At 41.2% G+C, this 18,630-nt stretch overlaps 1 protein-coding gene and 1 long non-coding RNA gene across 8 annotated transcripts in view; one reads left to right on the forward strand and one right to left on the reverse strand.

Annotated features, from left to right (window-relative positions):
• Positions 1-18,630, reverse strand: part of LOC311600243 (transcription elongation factor A protein 1) — a 71,965-nt gene that overhangs the window by 26,077 nt on the left and 27,258 nt on the right. For 2 of the 4 annotated variants that reach the window (XM_084786740.1, XM_084786739.1), the window contains one exon: positions 16,528-18,514. The exons of 1 other annotated variant lie outside the window; for it this stretch is intronic. In XM_084786740.1, coding sequence (XP_084642866.1) covers positions 18,464-18,514 — 51 coding nt within the window. In that variant the 3' untranslated portion in view covers positions 16,528-18,463. Of the gene's footprint in view, positions 1-8,510; positions 8,702-16,527; positions 18,515-18,630 lie in introns of those variants that run through there. One more of the 4 variants, XM_084786738.1, reaches the window with a different exon arrangement.
• LOC311600598 overlaps positions 8,766-18,630 on the forward strand; it is a 36,731-nt gene continuing 26,866 nt past the window's right edge. The window contains exon 1 of one of the 4 annotated variants that reach the window (XR_014780284.1): positions 8,766-9,078. This is a non-coding gene — a long non-coding RNA (uncharacterized lncRNA). The remainder of the gene's footprint in view (positions 9,079-18,630) is intronic. The other 3 variants (XR_014780285.1, XR_014780286.1, XR_014780287.1) reach the window with 3 other exon arrangements.

The raw sequence follows: 18,630 nt of genomic DNA on the forward strand, positions 1-18,630 counted from the left end.
TATAAAGATACATGTATGCATATACATACATACATCATCTTACAATGAAGGCTGAAATATCAGAGGTTCATAACATCCGATTTCTGAGTTACAGCCAGCACTTGCAATTTTGAATTGTATTTTTAACAGTATTTGTTCAAATAAATGTTCTAAGAAGAAATGTAAATTTTCTTACTATAATAAGAAATATACCTAAGACTTCAATGGGGCATAGCTACATGAGGGAAAAGCTAGAGTGCGAAAATTGGAAGCCCTACAGATGCTACAGTCCCACTAGTACTGGGTACAGAGCAAGAAGGACAAGTTTTGGGTTTTTTTGGATGTGTGTGTATGAAAGAGAATTTGTATGAGGTTTCTATTTCAATGCCTGTATCGTACAATCTGTCACAAGAACACCACTATCTATCTGGTTCCTGCAGAACCGTAAAGAGCAATCTCTGAAAGAAAATTCAGAATTTATATCTATATTATGCTCATAAGACAGTCTACTGCCATCTGGAGTCAAAAGTTCCTACATGCTGCTGAAGAGGGAACAAAGACCATGGAAAAATTACAAAGCCTGGTATTAAAAAGGAATAGAGGGGTGAACAGTGCCACCTTACAGCTTTTGGCCAACTACCACTCCCATCTCCTTACCCCCACTGCCTTTTTTGTTTTCTTTCTTACTAGGTAGCTCTGGCTGCCTTGAAATTTCCTATGTAGATCAGGATGAGCTCAAACTCAGCTCCACCTTGCCTCTCCTCCTAAGTGTGGACATTAAAGGAATGTGGCACTACAGTGGGCACGCTGGTATTCACTTAATTTCACTTCACCTGAAACAGTCACTTAGTAATTCCTTAATGCTCAACATTTTAACAGAAAAAAAAGAGGAAGTTTTAAATCGTTTTTCTATGTGAGTGTTTTTTTCCTGTGTGTCAGAGAGCCTTGAGAGGGCTGAGGCTGACTCAAGTCTCTTCCCCCTGTCCCTTCCCACTTTATATACTCAGGCAAGGCCTCTTGCTCACCTCTGTGGTCCAGCTTGCTCCAGGGGTTCCCTGTCTGCACCTTCTGCACTGGAATTGCAAGACAGCTACCATATCTATTTCCAGTCTTTTTAATGTAGGGTTTTTTTGGAGGAAAAACCTTCATTCCTCAAACTTTACCCCCTTGCCCATTTCCTCTGCTCAAAAGTAACTTTAGGTCAGCTTGACCTACATAGAGAATTCCAGGCCAGCTACTGCTATGCAGTAAGAAACTGTTAAACAAACAAAAAACCTGAATTATTTTAGACATGAAAATTTTATTTTTATTTTATATTACTTCGTATACATAAAATGGAAAATATGAATGAAATAAATCCGCTAAGGTGTTACCAAAGTATTTCATATTCAGCACTAGACATTTATATATTACCACTTGACTCAGATTAATGTCTGTTTCTACAGCAGGTTGGGTGTGGTGGCACATAACTTTAATCCTAGAACCTGTGAGGCAGACAGAAAGCACTTTGTGGGTTCCAGACCAGCAAGGATTACATAGTGAACATCAGTGAAAAAACAAATATCAAAAAGATTATTAATGAGGTAAGGACACCAGCAGTGAGGGCAAGTGCCTATAATCCCAGTGCTGAGAGACTGAGGAAGGCGCATCACAAATTTAAGGCCAGTCTGGGCCATACAGAAGCACCTTGTCTCAAGACAAAAATAGACATGAACACTCCATGAAGAACTATACTTTAGTTCCACTCTTTTTATGTAACTATATACTTCCTTCATGTCCAACCATAATCCATCAAGGTATCTCTGACTCTCTTCTATGCTAATGATACCGACTCTGCAAGTGATCATTATTATTCTTACTGTGCATATGTGTGGGTGAAAAGGGGTACATGCATGCCACAGTGCACTTGTGGACATCAGAGGACGACTTTTAAGAGCTGGTTCTCTACTTCTTCTACTTTGGGTTTCAGGGATAGAACTTATGATGTTAGGGTTGCCCTGAAAACCCAATGGCCATCACACCAGGCCTCTCTTCACAAGTTTTGACATTCTGCTGTGAAAGTAGACAGTACACTACAACTAGCTATCGGCTAACTATATAGTAACTCTTGCTGCCTTCCAAAGTCTTAAAATACTAAAACAAGGCACCCTACAAATCAATAAAACCATAGCATACCTTGGAACAACAAAAATCCCATACCACACTCCTCTGTAGAGGAATGTTAATTTAGAATATGGCTGCTCTGGCAAGACATCACATCCAAAGACCTAGGCTTGTGTGATCTGGCTGGAATACAAACAAGCCTTTAATCCAAGAGACAAAGGTAAGCAGATCTGAGTTCAAGACCAGCCTAGTATAGAACAAGTTTCAAGTAAAGAAAAGCTTAAGTTCAGGCATGGTGGTTAATGCCTTTAATCCCAAACTGAAGTTTAATTATAAACTTAAAAGAAAACACAAGAATTATGAAACAGGTTATTATAAATAACTTTTAAGAATTTGTGTTAAAAAGTCTGTACACTTATTTAGAGTGAACTAAGTACAATGAAACATTGTTAGGACATTGGTCTACAGTTGAATATAAATAAATTAAAAAAAAAAAATCTAGGGCAGTACACACTCAGGTAGCTTATAATTACCCGCGAGGCCAGGTAAAATAAATGAGTACATAAATGCATCTTAAAGAATTTCTACAGCACTTTTTTTTAAGTACAAATGAGGTTTAATTACTTGTGCATATCTAACCTCCTTGAAGATCAAAAACTTTGAAAACAAGGTTAAGAGTCTTAAATCATTTGGCAGCAAAGGCTAATCTCAAAAGATGTACAGCTAACAGTTCTACTTACCTCACTTAATATTAAGTGTACTGTGCTACTATAGAAATGTTAATGTCTTATTCTTAGGAGCTGCCCAAATCCTTTTTAGGGCTATCACATAATACATGATGAGGTGTCATAATATCTTGGTAATCTCAAAAATTCTGGAATTCTCTAGAGTCCAAAGGTTTTAAACAAATGGTAGATCTGTATTCTGTATTCTCTATTTACAATAGTATTTTTTTCTTTTACCCACATCCCCATGACTTTCTGATCCATTTCTATAAATCACTGAGAAGTTAACAAACCAAATTTATAGTTAGTTCTTCTGTTGTTGTTGATTCTAAGACAGGTGTTTCTCTGCGTAACAGCCCTGGTTGTCCTGGAACTCACGCTGTAGACCAGGCTGGCCTCGACTCATCGGAGATCCACCTGCCTCTGCCCCCTGAGTGCTGGGATTAAAGGAGTGCACCACCACCATCTGGCTCTTATAGGTAGTTCTTAAAGCAGCATCACTCCCAAGGCACACATGCTATCTGTCAAATATAAAGCTGATTTTTTAAAAAGCACATCAATAATACATGACTTAAGTCATCTTCCAAGTAGAGCAGATTTACCTTAATCTGATTTTCTGTTTCTACTCAGATCTCTGGTGAGAGGCCATGGCAGGGAGAAAATGCTAAGTGACCAATAGAATGCAGCAACTATTACTGTTCTTGACAACTAACATGTGTCCCAAACAATTTAATATCTCACTCACGGTTCTTTACTATGATGAACTGAATGAAACTAGTAAAAAATCATATTTATGGATAAATGGATTGAGCTAGAAATGAACATAATGAGTGAGTTAACCCAGAAGCAGGAAGACTCAAATGGCATATACTCACTTATATCTGCATATTGGCCCAAGGGGCATGTCCCATGAAAGCCTTCACTTACCAGGAAACTGGGACAGAGGGGAGGACATCCTATTGTGACTCTAGATGAGAGAAGCATGGGAGAAAGGCAAAGTAGAAGGATCCAGAGGATCCTAGAAACCTACAAGTAGAACATTATGATAGGCAGATTTGGGCACAGGGGTCCCGCTCAAACTAAGGCACCAGCCAAGGACAATACAGGCCGTAAACCTTAAACCCCTACCCAGATCTAGCCAATGGACAGAACACTCCCCACAGTAGAGTGGAGAGTGGGATATGACTTTCTCACGTACTCTGGTGCCTCAACTTTGACCATGTCCCCTGGAGGGGGAGACCTGGTGGCACTCAGAGGAAGGACAGCAGGTTACCAAGAAGAGACTTGATACCCTATGATCATATAGAGGGGGAGGTAATCCCCCTCAGGAACAGTCATAGGGGAGGGGAATAAGGGGAAAATGGGAGGGAGGGAAGAATGGGAGGATACAGGGATGGGATAACCACTGAGATGTAACAAGAATAAATACATAAATCATATTTATACACTAATTCAGGGACAACTTACATTTGAGTTACTGTGTCCCAGGTACTATGCTAAATACTTCAAAGTTTTGTGTATTAAGTGTTTGTATGCATATATTTGTGTACTGTGTGTGTGTGTGCTGCCTGCAGAAGAGAGAAGCATTGATCCTCTGGAACTGGAGTTATAGTCAACTATAAGCCCCCAATGTGTACTGGGAACTAAATCCAAGTTGTCTGCAAGAACAGCAAATGCTCTCAACAGCTGAGCCATCTCTTTTGTTGTTCAACAAATACTCAATGTTTTAAGCTCCATTCCGTGTGAACACATAGCAGTAAACAAGATTTCAGAGAATTTTATTTTGATGTTGGAAATGGAACCCGGAGCCTCACACATGCTAACCTAGTACTCTACTACCAAATCATATACCCTGCCTCAGAGATTGAAAGAAAACCTTCCAGTTTGTGACCCAGCACAACTGTGTCTTCCATTCCTCTGGCCCACCACTGACAGTTGTGCTTTCTGCACTCATTACCAAACAAGAAGCTGCACTCCATCCCTTCTCTGTTATCTACCTCCTGGCATCAAGTCCATTGCAGCATCTTCTATAGATAATGATGCAAGAGAAAGAAAGAATCGATTCTTAACTTCAAAGCCACATTTAGTTCACAGTACTGATTAAAAAATAAGCTACAATCATCACGCTATTTTACTACATTTTTTGTACTATGTTAGCATAAGTTCTTTTTACAAAATACAGCATTGAAAGTTGCAGGGAACCTAATCTATATAAAACTTACGATCCAAACATTCTTCTTCTCCACATACAAAAAGATACAAGGGACCTACAGTTAAAAGCATGTGTTATATTTACCCCAGACCCAGATTCAAACCCATACTCTTGTTTTCAGGCTTCTCACGTCCTGATGAGAATAGCATAGCTAGTAAATAGGTAAAATGGTCAGATACAGAAGTGAAGTATTAAAACACAAAAACACCTGACACAGGTGATTGTGTGTGTGTGTGTGTGTGTGTTAAAGGCCCTATGTAGATGTTCCTCCAAAACAGACACACAAACTTCCAGTAAATACAGAAAAGATGCCCATAGCATTCTACTAAAAGACTGTAAGTTAAAGGAAAAATATCAACAAGTATTAATATGGTGAGATTGAAACAGGTCAAACACTACTGATGGCAATGTAAAACAGCATAAGCCACTTTGTGGGGAAAAAAAAAAGAATTACTTTTTTTTGGACAATTTCTCAAATGATTAAGTAGGTTTAGGGTGTAGCTTAATGGTACAGTGTTTGCCTAGGCATCCAGTCCCACGATGAAAAATAAAAATAATAAAAGTTACACACAGACACTACATGGCTCAGCACTTCTATTCCTAAATATATACCCAACAGAAATGAAAACATGTCAACACAGATATAAGAATATTCTTAACATTAGTTTTATAGCCCAAAGTGAAAGCAGCACAGATATCATCAAAAGATGAACAAAAATGTTATATATGCATCAGTAGAATGAAATGCTATTCTGCGGTAGAAAAGAATGAATACTAACAAGTTATGATACAAATTGGGCTTTAAAATGCTTATAGTAAGCTGATCATGACATGTGCTTAGAGTCCCAGCCAGCTACTCAAGAAATTAAAAGAAAAAGAAAAAAGAATCCGAGAATTCTTAGTCAAGACAACATAGTAAGACCCAGTCTCAAAACAAACAAACAAACAAACAAACAACAACAAAACAAAACAAAATCCAAAACATTATAGTAAGTGAAAGAAGCCGGTTATAAGATACTACATACTAGCTGGGGTAGGTGGTGCACACCTGTAATCTTAGCACTTAGGGATGCGGAGGAAGGTGGACCTTTTCAAGTTCAAGGCCAGCCTGGTCTACAAAGCGAGTCTAGGACAGCCAACGCTATACACAGAAAACCCCTGTCTCGAAAAACCAAAATAACAAAGATATTACATACTATATGATCGTATTGATATAAATATTCCAGAAGCACCAGAGACACATTGTATGTAGTAGTTCCAAGGGTGTTTTACATTTCCAAATTCACTTTTGCAGGATGGGACTACTAACCAACCAAAACTATCTGTAATAAAAGAGGTAAGACTGATAACTACTGGACTTAGCAGAAAACGTGGCTTGGTTTACTAGTTCAATATCAGAGGTTGTTTTCTTTTTTCCCTTTTTTGTTTTTGTTTTTCACAGGTTTCTTTATGTAGCCTTGGCTGTCCTGGACTCACTTTGTAGAGGAGGCTGCCTTTGCTTCCCAGAGTGCTGGGCTATTTTCACTTGACATCTACTCTATAGTTTTATTAAAAAGAAATGATATTAAAAAAAAAAGCACCCAGATTTGTCTATTAGTAACAAGTATCATACTTCAAGCAGTTTCCATTTTTATAATCTGAAATAACTTAAAAATAGCTCTTGTCACAGTTCATGCATATGAGGAAACTGAGTCAGAAGAATCCTATGAGCCCAAGAGTTCCTGATCAGCCTGAGCTATATATCAAGATCCCATCTTTAAAACTGAACAAAGCAATTAACAAAAAACAAACAAATGAACAAAAACAAAAATGGAGGTTGGGAGTGGGCATGCTTGTCACCCAGGACTTTAATCCCAGCACTCAGGAGGCAAAGCAGGCAGATCTCTGGGAGTCTGGGGCCAGCCTAGTCTACACGGTAAGGTCCTGTCATCCAGGACTACATTACGATACCCTGTCTTGTATTGGGGATGGGAGGGGGCAGTGTTTGCCAGAGAAATGGTAAAGGCACTTCAATGCCAGGCCAATGCCTTTAATTCCAGCACTCAGGAATCAGAAGAATCTCTGAGTTTGAGGCCAGCCTAATCAATCTATAGACAGCCAAGGGCGTGCACACACACACACACACACACACACAAATCCTCAAGCCATCCTCTGACCTATGCATGTGCACATTTATTTTAGAACTTATAGAGACACAGAAATCTCATTCTGAACTTTCTCTTTATTTCATCAGCCTGTTTGAATTTCCGAGGACAGGAAAACGAAAGAAAAAGCAATTAAAAGAACCAGCTTTGCCTTTCTTTTTCAAAACATTTTTTTTATAGATTCAAGAAAAACTTGAAATTTGTCCTGATGGACTAGGGAAAACAAACTACTCAGTTAATACTCCCCCCCACCCCCCACACACCTTCCATTGTAGCAATCTGGGACCTCCAGGCAGAGAGAAAAAGGTTCCCAATTTAATCCAAAAAAATAAAAATGTTCAACCTATGGTACAGCCAGAACTCATCTCTGGCAGCAAGGAAAGAAATGGCTCAATCAGCGAGAAAGACAAGCAACATAGGCTTATATCTGGAGCAGCAAACAAACAGGAAACATTTTAAAAAAGACCAAAATTGCAAATACAGATTAACAGGGCATGAAATTAAATGCTGGGCAAACACACCTGTTGAGGCAAAAAGAGGAACTGAGTGTGTGTGTGAGGGGGGGGGGGTGTCTTGAGTATTAAATTATTTGGTATTAACACTAAATTCCAAGCTGGCAGTGAGTGGGAAAAATCAGTTAGCTCCTGCCCCACTGACTCGGTCTCTTAACTTATAAAAAACGGATAGACCACGTACTTCCCGGCTGCGTCCTAGTTACTCTAAAGCTCTGTGCCAAGTGGAAGCATCTCTTGGCGGCTTTTGTTTCACCGATGGGAACAATTTCTGGGACTTGGCTAGTGAAAACGTGCTGAGCGCGGAAGAAGAAATTCCGATGCAGTTGTGTAAAGAGAGGTTAAGCGTGAAGCAAAGGGATGGAAAAGTGGTCCACACCGGCGGACTCATAAACGCAGGGGCAATGAATGAGCGGCCGGTGTCACCGGTCCGCCACTACCTTGCCACCGTACCCCCGCCTCCCAGCACCACGCCGAGTGCGGCTTTAAACCATGGCTGCCCCTGCACGGCGCACCCAGGCCGACTTGCTAAGAGACGGAGTCTTTTCTGTTTGGAATTACGGAGCGGGGCTGAGGCGGAGCTGGGATCAACACACTTTAATGGCCCCGTCGGACCCGGACCGCGACAGCCAGCGAAGCCGTTCTGGGGTAACCGGCCCCGGCCGCCACCGCCGCCGCCGCACATTCCCCTCAGCCAGTGAGGGCTTCAATGCCGGGCGCACTGCGGGAGTCGCCAGCACCGACGTGGAAGCCGGGAGGGAGGGCGCGCGGCCCGGCCCTGACTCGCTCCGTGTGGGCCCTGACTCTGGCTCCCGCCCGGGGCCCGCCCGCTCACCGCGTTCTTTTTCTGCACCATCTTGTCCATCTTCTTGGCAATGCGAACCACCTCGTCCTCCATGGCTCCGGAAGGCCGCCCGGCCGCAGCGGAGGGGAAGCGAGAGACGCTGCGAGGACGCTCGACAAGGCGCGAAGCCGACACCGCCTAGGCCTTCCTCACAGACCCGGCCCGCGGCGGCGGAGACAAAAGCTCCGCCCCCTAGGTCGCGTTAGTCGAGCGCCGCGCGCCGTGCAGGCACTATCAATCGATCGCGGAGAACTAGAGAGGCGCGCGCCGTCCTCCTAGCCCGCTCCCAGCCCTAGCATTCTGGAACTTCCTGCGCTACTGGGACTCGCGTTGCTAGGGAGTTGGAAACGGGAGTTGCACGGACTTTCTCTTGGCTGTGGGGCAGCTACCGGTTTCAACGGAACCCCTCTGGCACGACGCCCTTTGGGACACGGAGTAGGCACGGCTGACGTCTTCAAAGCGCATGAGCACGGAGGCAACACTCTTGGTGCCAGCTGATGGACCCATCACCCGCTGGTGGAAACCGACTTAGGAGAACTGTGACTAACAGAAATCCAAGGTAGAAAACTGGCGTATATACTGTTTGGGGTCGTTTACTTTGCTCTTTGTGTCAGAGTTTTTAATAAAGCAGGAGCCAATGAACATTACAGACTTTAAGCCTCAAAATGTCTTCTCTCCAGTGAAAAAAATTAACTAAAACACATACCGTGTTTAATTAAACATGTGTCACCAAGCGCGAAGGAAGACTGTGGTATATAACTAATGTGTGCTTTTACGCTTTAGGCTTCATTTAGTGAGCAAATAAACTACGGTTTCCCAAGGTAACAGTAAATTTCACTTTGACCAGTTTCGATTGAAATGAAACAGCCCAGTAGCATTTTCCACCCACAACACGTGCTTTCCGTTGTTTTCTTTGTCCTTTTCCCTCAATATCCTTGTGAGATAATAGCAAGACTTTTCTCGTTTCCAGATAAGAAACTAGGTCTGTGCCCAGTTAAACCATTTACTGCCAATTCTTAACACTTTCAATTCTAATTGAATTGAAATTAATTACTACTGATCAAAATCCACCTAAAAAGATTCTCTACTTAACAAGCTTTTGCCAGGCGTGGTGGTGCACGCCTTTAATCCCAGCACTCGGGAGGCAGAGGCAGGTGGATCTCTGAGTTCGAGGCCAGCCTGGTCTACAAAGTGAGTCCAGGACAGTCAAGACTGCACAGAGAAACCCTGTTTCGAAAAACAAACAACAAACAAACAAAAAAACCCAAGCTTTTATGGTTCATGGCTGGGGAAGACCAGAGCTGACGGGAACGTCTTTATTAGTCTCCACTGCTTGAGACAGATTCTCTTACTGAACCAGAAGTTTGAGGTGGTCAGGCAGACTGGCTAGCCAGTTGTCCAGATCGGCCTCTCTTAGACCCCCAGTTGGGGTTACAGGCACACACATCTGTGCGCAGCTTTTCTCCACGGGTGCTGGGAATTCAAACTCAGATCCCCAGGTCATCATGCTTGCAAAGTAAGTGTTCTTGTCCAGTGGGCCATCTCCCCAGCCCCGCAGTGATTAATTTCTGTGATTAGATAAACATTTACCATTTTAATTTTTGTGTTTTGAGACAGGGGTCTTTTGTAGCCTAAACTGGCCTTAATTCTCCGTATAGCTCAGATTAGCCATAAACTCCTGATCCTGCTAGGATTATAGAGGCAAGCACCACCATACTGGGCTTAACTGTTTCCAAGTACAAGTCTGAGGCGTTTACAGAATGACAATTGTTGTATGTTTATGACTACTACACATTTCCCAAGGTTTCCATAATATTGTCAGATACAAAAGAAATTCAGGACAAATGGCTAATTGTGGTACCAATTAGCATACTGTCCTTCAGCCTTAGGCGGGTGGCCTGGACTTCACTTCCTGTGGGCTGGTTCAGGTGCTGCTTGCTTCTGGATGAGAACGACCAACCTTGAGATCAAAAGTCCCGTTTCTTTCAGGACTGGCAAGAGCGATTTAGGGCAAGGTTCCCAGTCTCACCAGGGAAGGTCAAGCCGGGAGTGGTGGCGCATGCCTTTAATCCCAGCCCTCAGTGGGCAGAGGCAGGCAGTCTATAAAGTGAGTTCCAGGCCAGCCTGGTTTATAAAGTGAATCCGGGTCAGCCAGAGCTATTATACAGCGAAACCATCTCAAAAAATCCAAACCAAACAACAATTTAGCTCTTTTAGAAAGTAAGTCTTGGGAGCTCAACAGTCTCATAATAATACCAAAAGTGTTACAGCCCTTTGTCAAACTGCTGTGCTAAGCAAACAGGGGGATAGTTGAACGCTGGCAGGCAGGTCTGGTGAGACGCGGGCTCAGTGCTGCTGTGGGTGCTTCGCCATCAGTCATCACTGAGCTAGGGGTGATGGATCAGGCTATGGTGGCTGCCAAGGCGGCTCTGCCATTACTGCCTTGATTTGCCTTAGAAGGCAGTCAAGCCCCGGATGTCCTGCAGCAGCTCTTACCCAGAATAAATGGAGTCTCAGATGGTCATGGTGGAGGAATGGAGCAAGCACCAGAGAGCCAGAGTTTGTTTATAAACTTTTGGCAGTGGGGAGGGGTTTGTGGGCGAGTGTGTCTGATTCACTGGGGCTAGGCATGCCAGGATACTTAATCTACATATAGTGGTGCAGTACCTCATTTACATGCAGTAACACGGGGTCCTATCACAAGAAGGAAAATACAGTTAATTATCCTATGGGTGGGGGAAGAACTAGGTACAATTAAAGGTAATTTGTTGAGGGTTATGATTAGGGTCTCCTTAGCAAAAGGTGGGGAACTTCTGGATTCCCCAGGTGTGCTTACTATCAAGAAAAGGTCCAGGCCTATAATCTTCCCCGAGGGCTATGTGAATGCTTCTTAAGAGTTTCTAGCATTCAGAGATGGGACCCAGCTGAGAAAGGGAGTTCACCTTTATACACAGAGCTCAGAGGCTGTTGGGAAACATCAGCCTTCCACCTCTCCAGCAGGGCCCCACAGCATACCTCTATGCTCTCTCAGCATCTTAAGTATCTATTACAGAGTCCCTGCTGGCATTCTGGCTCCTCTCAGCTCTTCTCATCCTAGCCCCCTACCCTGAAATTCTCCAGTTCATGGGCTTCCTTCCCCACAGCTTCTGACTCCTATATAATTCTGTCATCTCAGACATGCACCATCTTGGATCTTGGTCCCCTCTCTCCCAACCCCTCAAGGCCCCGTCCGTTCTGCCGGCCATGTTCAGTCTACTCCTCTCTCTCCCTGCTCAGGACTCTTCATGATGTTTCTGTCTGTAGTATCCCTCATATCTACAATAAAGACCTTCCCCACAGCTGGGTGGTGGTGGTGCATGCCTTTAATCCCAGCCCATGTGAGGCAGGTGGGTCTCTATAAATTGAAGCCAACCTGGTCTACAGATAGAGTTGCAGAACAACAAAGGCTACACAGAGAAAGCCTGTCTCGAAAAACCAAAACCATCCCTTCTGGCAACAAAGAACGGAATAGTCCAGTAGAAACAGCAATACATTTTTTTGCTATACTCTTTTTTTAAAATTTATTATTTATGTATACAGTATTCTGCCCACCTGTGTGCCAGAAGAGGGCACCAGATCTCACTGTAGATGGTTGTCAGCCACTATGTATGTGGTTGCTGGGAATTGAACTCAGGACCTTTGGAAGAGCAGAGGACGGTGCTCTTAACCTCTGAGCCATCTCTCCAGCCCTTTTCTGGCATCTTAAAAGAAAATATCTATTCTTTCGTCCCCTGCCATTTCCTCTATGGCACTTGAAATCAGACTTCCCATTCTGCCTAGCCCCTCATCTGGGCACCAAGGGTAGCTGGCATTTGCTACTTGTGAGTATTTCTCTCCTCAACCCATCTCCACCCCTTTACCTCTTTCCCTTCCAACCCCTAACACTGGATAGTAAAAAAAAAAAAAGAAAAGGAGAGAGGGAAAGGGGGCGATGACTTCCTGTTGATTAGGAGCATTTAGTTTTTTGGGCCGAGTTTGATCTTTGCCATCAAGATATCTTTTTTTTTCTCTTGTTTCTTTGCACATGACTTAACTAGGATCAACAGCCTCCAACCACCAACCAGCCACACCTACTCATCCAGGCTCTAGCATTTATATCTCCTCTGAGAAGCCCCCAGAATTCCTAATGTCACTCACAGAAACTATCTGCAGCTGGCAGAACCACGCCCCTGCCAGAGCACAAGGCAAATCATAGTTGCTGCAAAGCATCCCCACACCCCACACCTGGGATTAAAACAACAAAAACCATATTCCCATAACGTTTCTGTTTAAAAAACAAAAACAAAATTCTCACTACATACACCCCTGTGGTTTTGTGAGTCTTTTTTCAGCATTTGTATGCTTATCTGTCAATATGAATTTCTGGCACTGTTTAATAATTTTTGAAACTGCACTTTTCCTTTTACAGCACCACTTCAGCCATTCTGTTCTCTTTCCACATAAGTTTCAGACTGTGTTTAACAACTCATTGGGACTATATAAACTTGTGCATCGTGTGGGGAGAATGAACGTATTTACTCTACAAAAATACTCTAATTTATATGTAAAAGCAATTTTATTCTACTTTCTCAATTGTTGCCTGGGAGGCTCACTGCCTCTGTCTGCTAACCTAGGCCTAGTCCTGGAAGCTTCTAGCCTCCCTACAATCTAACCTAAGGCCTAGAATGTTTTCAGCCCCTGAGACTTGCTGCTTAATAAGCTCACCCTCTTTCTTTTTTTTCGAGACAGGGTCTGTGTTAGCCTTGGCTGTCCTGGACTCACTTTGTAGACCAGGCTAGCCTCGAACTCACAGCAATCCACCTGCCTCTGCCTCCGAAGTGCTGGGATTAAAGGTGTGCACCACCACGCCTGGGCAAGCTCATCCTTTCTGGTTCTTTCTGAGCTCTGGGCTGGCTGGTTCAAGTCGGCTGTTTTGGCTCAAACTCTTCTCCCTGCTGACTAATTTAATCTGGCTTCTCTGGTCCAGAATTGATCTGCTTGGCCTCAAACTAACTCAGCAATCTGCTCTAATCTTCTGGCTTCTCATTTTCTGGCTCATTCTATCTTCACCTGAATTCTCTGTCTGCAACCCATCTATTTCTGTGCTGGTAAAACTGCCTCCTAAGTAGCTTCCCTTTGCTCTCTCGTCTCCTAAGAGCTGGGCATATACTATTCTGTCAAATCTCTGATTCATCACCTTTTCTGCCACTCAATTAGACATCACTTTCAAACATGGGTGCTTCCTTCTACAAACTAACTTTACCTTTGTTTGGGATTAAAGGCATGTACAACCACACCTGGATCTAAGCTTTTCTTTATCTAATACTTGCTCTATACCAGGCTGCCCTTGAACTCAGATCTGTTTGCCTCTGTCTCCCGGATTAAGGGCATGCTTATATTCCAGCCAGATCACACAAACCTAGAAGGTTTTTTGGATGTGATCTCTTGCCAGAACAGCCATATTCTGAATTAACGTTCTTCTACATTTATATTAATCCATTTTCTTGAAACAATAAAGTACAGGATAACGTATTAAGAAGGAGGCTCACATGGTGACAGCTTCCTTGGTTGGGGTTATCAGGATGGTGTAGGACATTGCGTATCAAAAGGTAGAGCATGTGTGACTATTTTCAACCTCTTACGAAGCTGCTGTGATTACAGCACAGGGTGTCTACTCCAATGACTAACCTTGGCCATGTCCCAAAAGTCCTCTCACCAAACACCACAGATTGTTTCTGTTCTTGTGATTGTTGTTAACCTGGTAAGAAATTAGAACCACCTGCCCGCCTGGCCCCTGGGCAAAATCCCAGCATTATTTCCCAGGTACAACAAGTCTAAACTATACAAAGTAGAATAAACTATTAAACACTGAATGCAGTGTGACCAGCTCCTTTTAAATTTCTGCTGGTGTGTCTCCCCAAGTACAGTGGACTGCATCTTAGAACTGTAAACTAAAACAGTCAAAGCAGTCTATCCCAGCAACTTAGGAAACTAAAACAACTCTCAATACCAAAATGAGTTAAATTTCAAGAAATCTCAAGAAATGAGAAAATTTCAAGGCCCTCAGGGGCCTTATTCAGACCACATCCCATCCACACCCTGATCCATAAAACACCATATATTTAGCTCGTTAGTGTTCTGCTGTTATTTTGTACAATTTCTTTCTGCCTCCAAATACTGTTAATTTATTCATTTGTAAGCAACTGTAAGTGGTAATTTCATTTATATTTCTACAGATTGTTAGCATATTACCTAAAATGGTAAACTTTATTGCCTTGTAACACAGTAAAAGTATCTGGTTTGACAATCAGTGCATACCAAGGGCAGGTGTCCTTTCTCCCACTCCCTTCTTTATACATACTCCACAGATATATTTGTGTGTGTGTGAATTAAAATGTGCACGTATGTGAGGCTAGGAGGTGTTGGCTCCCCTGAAGCTGGGGCTATAGGGAACTGTGAGCTGTCAGACATGAGGTGCGGGGAATTGAACTAGGGTCTTCTGGAACAGCAAGTGCTCTTACCTGAACCATCTCTACACCCCGCATTGTGCATATTCACTGAGTGTACACTGAATCGGTTCCAAACTATGACAATACTTGCCCATTTTTTTTTTTTGACAATCATTTTTTGCATCTCAGTTCATCCTATAGTGGTCTATTTATCTGGCTTTCTTTTTACTTTTGAGTCATTTCAGGTATTTTTGCTACTTCTTCATTGCTACTCGTTCATTAAAGTGGCTGATTTTCATACTGTCTCCCCCAAGTCTGCATTTTAGTGCAATTTTCCTTGCTGTCCTTAACATTCTCATACACTATCCCCAGATAGTATTTCTTCAAGTGCCTGCATGTCTAATCCCCTCTACTTTCATCCCTGGCACTTCTTCATGGCAGGCTCTGTGTGGCTTGAGGACGCTTACTTCTAACAGGGCTACACATACTATACTCCCCACGAAGCATTCTTAAATGACAGCCCTGTCCACATGCCCACATGGCAAGGCTGACCGAGGGAGGTTCTTGATATTAATTTATAAGTTAATGCATTGCCAATCCGTGTATGTGTGTGATAAGATTTAAGACCAAAATGTAGATGAAAACAAGTTTCTGGATAAAGAATCTCAGAAGGACAGCTTCTCCCTTTTAAAAATTCAGTGTACAAGTTCAAAGAGACAGGCTTCCTTTATATTTTTATATTGAAAGCCAGGCCATTTTTCTAATTTACCTTGTATACGTCCTCTAGAAGAATCATGGTTTTATGGTGGTAAATAATTTCCACATCTTTCCTCACCTGAGTCTAAAATTAAATATGCCACATGAGCTGTTTAATTCTCTTAGGCTCTGGAGATCACAATTTCTGCCTGGTGTCATTATTTGCATCATAATCTGACTCAGCATTTTAAGGTATTATGTTAAAACGTATTACCCTTTGGAGGTACAGAGTAAGATGGAAAAGACCACAGAGTTAGGCACATTAACTTGAATTCCAACAATTCTAGTCCCAAGCACAGGCTTACCTCTGTTCTTTCCTCTTTCAGTTTTTAGGAACTTCTACAAAAATAAAAATTTTTTATTTGGAATGTGGCAAAGGTTGCTTACATCTACTTCCAAAGAGTAATTTAAGACCTACTGCAAAAGCAGGCAAAATTATTTTATTTAAAAATACAATTAATTAAGCATGCAATGGATTTTTTTAATAAAGCTGATGAAATAAATATTAATAGCTGAAGTTAGGGTTATTACTCAACAGGCTTTTGCTTAGTGCATGTACCGGAACCTGAGTTTGATCCTTAGTATTGCAGGGATCAAACAAATACACAGTTTAGCAAAGGTAGGTGAGTCTCTGTGAGTTGTGGTCCCACATGATCAGTTACCTTTCTGTTGCTGTGATAAAATACAATGATCAAATGCAACTTAAAAGGAAAAGTTTATTTAGGCAAGTTCCAGGCCAGCGAGGGGTATGTAGTAAGATCCTGTCTTAAAAAATGAAACAGTACTTCATAAAACAAGAAGCCAGGATTAAATTTTATTTCATGTTGATAGAAACTGTGAAAAACATGACATTTATCCACATTACAGCACAAGAATTCAACGGAATATTTCTTACCCCAAATAAAACTTTATTGATAGTATAAATGAAGTAAGTTTATGTTCTTCAAAGTAAAGCAAAATAATAAATGATTGTTTGAAATTGATTTAAATCCAGACATAAACATATGGCTTCATTGTTAACATTCTATCTAGTACATACCAAATGATCTCCAAATCAGTTAGCACCCGTTTATAAAGATGCTTCTTAGCATGGTCTGGGTCGGTTGGAAAACAGCAGGAAAGCTACAGTTCAGAAATAACCATAGTTTTTGCAACATGTTCAACTGTATGTTAAGTTATAAATATGGATATATAATACACATATATGGCTTCTAATCAGTCTTTATTCCCTATAAATTAATTTAAATAATTTTTACCAGTATTTTAAACATGTTGATGATTTAACATAAAATGATTGATATTTTAATGTTTGCATAGGAGACTATCAAAAACTCCTTTACCTAAGATGAAAATTTCAAATTAGTATGTTACCAGATAAAAATAAAAGTTTCTGATTGCTCCTTTTGAACAGTATTTGGTTTTAAGCATAACACGTACAGAAAATGTAAACTTAAACTCTGCTGTAAGATGTAACTGTTTTAGAAATTATACTTTAAAACTGGTCTTAAGTATTTATTTCTGAACATGCCAAGATATTATTTACTTTTTTTTTATCAGTTTTTTACAGAAAAATAAAACCACAAAATATTACCAGAACTAGAAATTCTGATAACCCTATAGCCTAAAGTTGGTCTAAGATGTAGTTATTTGAAATATGTAAGCTTAAGTAACGTTTGGTATCTTTTCACAATGCCTAGATCAAAATACTGTATGTCTGTATTCCAAAATGTGAAATTATACTATATATTTCAGCAGATCTTTTAATGACAGAGAGGCAATATTGGTTTTCTATGGAAATCAAAAAAGAAAGAACTTATCTTTTTGTTTCTTGAGGGAGAAAATTAAATAGAAGGGAAAAAAAGAAAAGAAAAAAGTCTGGTCCCCCAATAAAAGGCCCATTAATTGAAGAGAGCAGCATTACTTTCTGACACTTAAAAGTACTATCCCAAGTGTTAGGGATAATGTAATACCATCTAATTCTTATGAATTATAGTTACATATATGAATACACATATAAAAATACAGACACTATCTGGGGACTGAACAGTATGGAGTAAAACTATAGTCTAGTCTGACTCACAGAATTAAGAAGTCACTTAGATCTTAACAGATTGTTTAGACCTAAAAGTTTTTTCAGTGAACATACTAGCAATTTTCTTTTCTTTAAGATTTATTTATTACTATATATACAGTACTCTGCCTGCATGTACACCTTCAAGCCAGAAGAGGGCATCAGATCACATTACAAAGGGCAGTGAGCCACCATGTAGTTGCTAGGAATTGAACACAGGACTTCTGGAAGAGCAGTCAGTGCTCCTAACCTCTGAGCCATCTCTCCAGCCCCATACTTGTAATTTTCTACAAAGAATGTAACAGAACTCCTGTTGTGGTATTTTATTTTGGTGAGTTAATTTGAGGGGGGAAAAAGCTAGCTGCTTCACTTCACCTACTTTAATACTAATACATTCTGGTTTGTATAATACAATTGTATGAATAGAAACTTAAAAGGATCATACATTTTTATTTTATTTTATTCTCCAGGAGGGAAACATCATTTAGTATGTGTCATTGGTATGTATTTGCAAAACATTTTAACACTGCAAACAGTAGAAGTTTTACGATCAGGTCTGAAAAAAGGCTTACATTCTACTACAGCATGGAAAAGGTTTATACTACAGTGATGCTGGTGAACAGCTACACAAGGCCTCTTAGTGACGTCAGTCAGATTGGAGGTAGGACTTTATCAATGAAATCCTTGACGTCCATCATTTCCTGTTTGGGAAAAAATGATTTTATAAGCAGCTACATTAGGGAGAAATTACATTTCCAAGAACACCAGTAATAAAAGCCATATAGTGAGGATGTTTACTACAATAAAAGGGCATGTA

Source organism: Acomys minous (assembly GCF_964271855.1).
Source record: "Acomys minous genome assembly, chromosome: 1".
In the NCBI taxonomy this organism is placed as follows: domain Eukaryota; kingdom Metazoa; phylum Chordata; class Mammalia; order Rodentia; family Muridae; genus Acomys; species Acomys minous.